We start from the raw sequence: 7,287 nt of genomic DNA on the forward strand, positions 1-7,287 counted from the left end.
AGTACACTGCACTGCATGTGGGCTAATAATCCTGGGCTTCTAAATGTGTTTTATTTTGGCACAAGGAAGGGATATTATCATGTTGTCCTGTGTATTAACACGTTCACTGCCATTGACGAGATATCTCGGCTTACAGAATCCGACGGTTCACTGCCAATGACGAGATATCTCGGCTTAAAAAAAAAAAAAAAAATTGACGGTGGGACATCGATCAAACGCTTTTACGTCTCCTATACCAATATTGGAGGTATTGAATGTGTATAATCTATTTTACCGACCAACTAAGTGGCGACAGTGGTCTCCAGACAGAGAGAAAGCCGAGCAAAAACAGCCGCGGGAGAAAGCCATTCTCAAGGAAAGGCTTGGCGAAAAGCTTTCGATTTCACACACACACACACACACACACACACACACACACACACACACACACACACGCGCACACACACACACTCGAGTACCTTTGAGCATAAATAAGACCAGAATCGCAAAAGCTTCATCAAAGCTCTCAACCACACCCCAAGAAACGAACGAGCCCGTTTTACAGTAATCCAGACTCGCCCGAGAGCGGCCGCGCCGCCAGCAGCAGCAGCACAGACGAGCAGCAGCAGCAGCAGCAGGACCCGTATGCCTCAAGATTGGAAGAAGGGGATCGCGAAGGAATTTCTCTCCCGTGTCTAACCCCCCCCCCCTCGCCTCTCCTCTCCTCTTCCCCGCTCCTGCGATTCCCCTCTCTTTTTTTGGGATCTGTGAGGCAACAGAAACTCGCCTGTGACAAAACACTGCAAAGCCACCAGAGACAGACCTACGGAGGGAGGAGTTTGGAGACACACACACACACACACACACAAACACAATACAGTATACAGACTTGCCCAAGGGCACCCATAATCACAGGCACGTGAGGTGGTTCTAAAAATCCATTTATCTCAAAACTCTCTGAAAATCTCTGAAACCATGCTGTACTCAACGGCTAATATCTACATAACTACTAACTCTACAAACTAACTCTTTTAGACAGAGAAAGCACACATTCTATTAGTACTTTTGTGAACTTTGTGTTCACAAAGTCCAAGCAGAAAAGAATCCTCAGCTCTTGTAAAATGAGCCAGAATCCTCAAAAAAACCCTCTGGCAGAAGCTAACTACAGTATTGAAAAACGGCTGGCAGTGAATGTGTAATGAATGTCATTATGTTTCTTATTTGCATGCACAATAAATAGGCTATTGAAATATATGCTATGGTGGTGGTTTATTATATGGTGTAATTTTTCATGTCAGGTGTGTTTTTGACAATTAATCACTATATCATTAATAATTGGATTATTGTAAATATTAGTATGGGGGACATGGGATTGCTGCATGCCATGTAAGGGTTTAATGACACTCTATGGCCTTGATTTAATTATTTAGTACATATTTGAGTCAGGGCCATGGTGTTATTGGGGCTTTTGCATTATGCAGTGGTCTGATGTCCCCTATAGGTAGGCTACTTGAGTGTATGATTTATTTGATATTTGCTTTATATACACCGTCATGTCATGACTGTTCATCCTCTCTGTGCTCATACTACGCAGCACATATCTATTGCCTTAATTGCCTCGTCAAACTCCGTGCCGCGGAGCGAACTTGTTTACACGCGTTTGACTTATGAGGGCATGCATGTTGTCCTTCACATTCGCTAAAACGGTCGGTCTTTGAACCGAACTCTTTGAACAAGTCGGGATTGCATGTCGGAGAGAAATAGCCTGGTTCGATGTGTTGGATCCATTCACCTGTCGCTGGGTTTCCAACCAAAGGTATTGCAACTTTTAATCGAATTTTCAGAAAGTTGGCAAAAGAAAATGCGTAGCCTATTATCCAGGTAATGTTCCACCCACTACCATTATGCCTAATATCAGGAATGTTGAAGAGGAGGGGCAATTAATTGACGTGATTAAAAGATCTCCAGACGCCGCCAGGCAAACCCTCAAACGAGGGAAATTAACCCCGTTCTCTGATGTGAAAACATCCTAGCCTGATATTCAGACTGAAGTGGAGGGAATCATGATGGCTTGGTGACAGAGAGCACACTGCTGTCTGCCTCTGCGGAGCAGCTGCTAACGTTACACGTGTGTGCATTTGTCTCGCTATGAAAAACATCACATAGCCGTTCATGATTATACAGTGGTACGTAAAATGTATTACCAGACGGCACTCTTCAATTCGGCATATATATAATCCACGGAGAGGTTACAGTAAGTGAATAAAATGTCAATTCTGGATGTGAGTCATCTATTATCCCGCTCTCTTCCTCGTTAAAAGTGCATGTTTTTGAATGCAATTTGGTTACATGTTCGCTCATCCGCTCGTTGCGGCTCCCAGATGTTTGGTGAGCGGCGCCAACAGCGCCGGTCGCACACTGACGCAACTCATGACATTTTAAAAAGTATCGGTACTAAATTAACGTGGTATAGTACCGTTTTTAACGACAGGGTAGCGCGGTACCATTGTGGTACCGGTATATCGTGCATCCCTAGCGTGCGTGCGTGTGTGTGTGTGTGTGCGTGCGTGCGTGCGCGTGCGCGTGTGTGTGTGTGTGTGTGTGTGTGTGTGTGTGTGTGCATGCGTGCGTGCGTGCGTGTGTGTGTGTGTGTGTGTGTGCGTGCGTGTGTGTGTGTGTACCTTCAGGAACAGCGTCTGGATCTTGCCACAGTGTGTTCCTCTCTCCTCCTGGTTGCTGGAGAACAGCAGGTCTCTGGCTCGCACCCGTGCGTATGCAACACGCTTGTTGTTGCTTAGCAACCATATGAACACATCAGGTACCGTGTGCTGGGGCTGCAGTGTGTGTGTGTGTGTGTGTGTGTGTGTGTGTGTGTGTGTGTGTGTGAGAGAGAGAGAGAGAGAGAGAGGAAAAGAAAGTTCAGGATTACAAGATAAGTACAGAAAACAATGAATGGAGAGTCTAGAAAATGTCACGTTGCGCACATAAACACACACACACACACACACACACACACACACCTCCTCCACCAGGAAGCGTAAACACACACACACACACACACACACCTCCTCCACCAGGAAGCGTAAACACACGTAAACACACACACACACACACACACACACACACACACACACACACACACACCTCCTCCACCAGGAAGCGTAAACACCCGTAAACACACACACACACACACACACACACACACACACACACACACACCTCCTCCACCAGGAAGCGTAAACACTGTAAACACACACACACCTCCTCCACCAGGAAGCGTAAACACACCTAAACACACACACACACACACACACACACACACCTCCTCCACCAGGAAGCGTAAACACACATAAACACACACACACACACCTCCTCCACCAGGAAGCGTAAACACACGTAAACACACACACACACACACACCTCCTCCACCAGGAAGCGTAAACACACGTAAACACACACACACACACACACACACACCTCCTCCACCAGGAAGCGTAAACACACATAAACACACACACACACACCTCCTCCACCAGGAAGCGTAAACACACGTAACACACACACACACACACACCTCCTCCACCAGGAAGCGTAAACACACGTAAATACACACACACACACACCTCCTCCACCAGGAAGCGTAAACACCCGTAAACACACACACACACACACACACCTCCTCCACCAGGAAGCGTAAACACACATAAACACACACACACACACCTCCTCCACCAGGAGCCTGTACTACGAAGCTAGTTTAACAGATCCGCGATAAGTCCCTTTAATCTGGTTTGACTGAACAGGATCAAAGCTATCTAGTTAACTGATACTACGACGCTGGTTTTCTACTAGGTAAGTGGACCTGGGATCTGCCTGTGCACGCGCACGTTTTTCGCTCGTGCACAGGCGCGCGTCCACGCGAAAGAGGTGCGCTAGCCAATCACATTATGAACAGCTGAGTTGATCCACGCCCACACCCATTTCCACACCCATTTCCTCATTGAATGAAAAAGCGCAGCCACAGTGGGATCAGAGATTTTAGCGGATATTTAATGTAACCTATGGCAGAATGAAAATCCGCGTTGGATATAGTTGGGGGAAGGACTGTCTAAAGCTGCCGCTTGTATTCACATCAGTCATTTGATTTACTTTGATCAGCGATTTCTGTCTCCTACAGCTTTGTGCGAGTGTAAATGTACATTAAATGTGTAATCTCAGTCTATAAATTTCCACAATCTGTAAGCCTATTTAGACCATAGATTTAGAAAGCATGCTCAATGAATAATGATCTCTATCACTCATTATGTGTGTGTGGTTGCACTGATCGAATAATTCATATATAGGCTATAATAATGATATCCTAATATAAAAGAGAAAACTGCTGGACTGAATTGAGACGATGCGGGCATACTTTTCATTGATAAAAACTAGCCTATTTTTGCTCATATATTGGCATACAGCCTACAGGACACAGTTCCAGCTGAAACATGCAAGAAGCCTGCATATTTAGTATTGGGGCTATCCCATATTTATCCCATCTATATTATATGTATAGGCTTTTCTGGCATGTAGGAGAATATCACCCTCACTCCATTTGAGGCTCCGTTTAGCCTATGATATGCGCTGCGGTGATTAATAGTGATCATATTTCTCCACGCATAGTTGAGCTGTTAAGACATAAAGTGGTAAGTAGGCTTAATTTAATTATGTAGCCTACAGAGCCACAAATGTTTTTCTTGTTATATTCTCAGTTGACTGCAATCTATTTTTCATATGGCGATCTTATATGAACGGTGAGTGACTCCAGAGAGCCGATTATATGGGTCTGTCATGGATTTTGATCTTATCCTCTGAAGCTAACCTGGTCGCGACCAGGTTATAGCTTTGCAGCGTCAGTTGCCATGGTGATTGAAAGTTAACTTGCTTTGTAGTACGGCTAAACCAGGTTTAAACTCAAACTTACTCGGATAAGGCATTAAACTAGCTTCGTAGTACAGGCTACTGGAAGCGTAAACACACGTAAACACACACACACACACACACCTCCTCCACCAGGAAGCGTAAACACACGTAAATACACACACACACACCTCCACCAGGAAGCGTAAACACACGTAAACACACACACACACACACACACCTCCTCCACCAGGAAGCGTAAACACACGTAAATACACACACACACACCTCCTCCACCAGGAAGCGTAAACACACGTAAATACACACACACACACCTCCACCAGGAAGCGTAAACACACGTAAACACACACACACACACACACACACACACACACACACACACACACACACACACCTCCTCCACCAGGAAGCGTAAACACACGTAAATACACACACACACACACACCTCCTCCACCAGGAAGCGTAAACACATGTAAATACACACACACACACACACACACCTCCTCCACCAGGAAGCGTAGACACACGTAAATACACACACACACACACACACCTCCTCCACCAGGAAGCGTAAACACACATAAACACACACACACACACACCTCCTCCACCAGGAAGCGTAGTTTGTGTGAGAGTTTGGTGGCTTCCTGCAGCAACACTTTAATGCTGCCAGATTTCCTCCTCCTCTCTGCCATGGCCTCTGCCTCTCCAATCATACTGTCCTGCAACAGACACACACACACGTATATATACACACACACACACACACACACACACGTACACACACACACACACACACACACACACACACACACATGCACGTACACACACACACACACACACACACACGTACACACACACACACACGTATACACACACACACACACACACACACGTACACACACACACACACACGTATACACACACGCACGCACACAATTCAAACATGATCAACATAATGACTGTCTCTCGCCGTTCACTACCATTCTTTTTTTTAGCCTGGTTCATAGCTGAAGCAGGAAGTAGGCGGTGAGTTGGTGACTTTGGATCTGTATATAAATATATATATAAATATATAATATGTTACACACAAAGTCTCCCCTGTCCCTTAAACTACATCGTATACTTAAGCAATATAGCATGAGAGCCAGTGTGTTGTGAAGAATATATCCCCCTGATCAGCTGTTATCCCACGAGGCCGCAGGCCGAGTGGGATAACTGCTGAGCAGGGGGATATATTCCACAACACACGCAGCTCGAGTGCTATATTGCTTTTATAAAACGGTTTCCAAGTATGATAATATAATAATAATAATAATACTATAAGTCCGACTCCGACTGGCATGTAATTCTGATAGAGTCAGTTGAAACACTACTGTAAGGCGGGACCGCAAGAACATGCGGGTGATTTGATTGGATCGTTCTGGAGACTGAAGTTGACATTGGCCAATCCTGGCGCTTGCTGAGTAGCTGAGAGCTTTCTGGAATCCCCGACAGGCAGCTTGAGCCGCAGCGCTGCATTCTCAGCGCTTGCTGAGAAGCTGAATGCTTTCTGCAAAGCCGACACCAACTAACGTTACGGGGTTAAATGCGGGGTTAAATGCGGGGTTAACAGCCTTTCTTTTGCAAAGAAGACATTAGCCCGCATCTATTCTTGTAAAAAACATCATTTTCTGCGAAGTATTAGTAAAGTTATAAGCGAAGATCGATTCACAAGGATCTGACAGCTGTCTCCGCCATTTTTTTTTCCTACGTTGTCATTTGAGGTAAGCCTTATTATTACTCTCTTAGTAAGAGAGTTGCCATGGCAACCAATAACCCATGGCCATGGGTTATTGAACTCGGTTACTGGAATTATACAATGGCTGTGAACCAATCAGATTGCTTGATTTGAGAGAGCCGTTTTATAATACATCTTATACTACATCTCACGCCCGACCCATAAACACAAAAAAGACAAAATAGAGTAAAGTAATGACAGAGTTATACCTGACCATGGTAAAGTAATGACCATAATCAACTAAGACACAGAAAGAGTGAGAAGCATGTTAATATATATATATGCACTGAGGACACCCTCAGCGTCCGCGGCGGGAATCGAACCCAGGACCTTCTTGCTGTGAGGCCACAGCGCTACCACTGTACCACTGTGCCCCTCTTCTAACAAAAGTCCTCTAGCTCTTTGAGTTCCTAGATAAAGGCTCTGTCATCAAAAGAGCTAGATTACAGCAGAGCCGTGTATTCACCTTATTCACCACGCCCACTTTCTCTGTCTTCCGCATTACACGCAATAGACCTTATTCGATTGACGTCACTCACGTACGGGCACGCCCACCGCCGCCATGTTCTCGACATAGCGCTGCAGCTCTTAAGTGACAGCCTATGTGA

General features: G+C 45.4%; 1 protein-coding gene across 1 annotated transcript in view; it reads right to left on the reverse strand.

Moving 5' to 3' along the window:
- LOC310778004 (fer-1-like protein 6) overlaps positions 1–7,287 on the reverse strand; it is a gene marked incomplete at its 5' end in the record, with an annotated part of 64,773 nt that overhangs the window by 51,933 nt on the left and 5,553 nt on the right. The window contains 2 exons of the mRNA XM_083638324.1: positions 2,661–2,813; positions 5,502–5,621. Coding sequence (XP_083494450.1) covers positions 2,661–2,813; positions 5,502–5,621 — 273 coding nt within the window. The remainder of the gene's footprint in view (positions 1–2,660; positions 2,814–5,501; positions 5,622–7,287) is intronic.

Source organism: Poromitra crassiceps, assembly GCF_964638095.1.
Source record: "Poromitra crassiceps genome assembly, chromosome: 6".
Taxonomy (NCBI): domain Eukaryota; kingdom Metazoa; phylum Chordata; class Actinopteri; order Beryciformes; family Melamphaidae; genus Poromitra; species Poromitra crassiceps.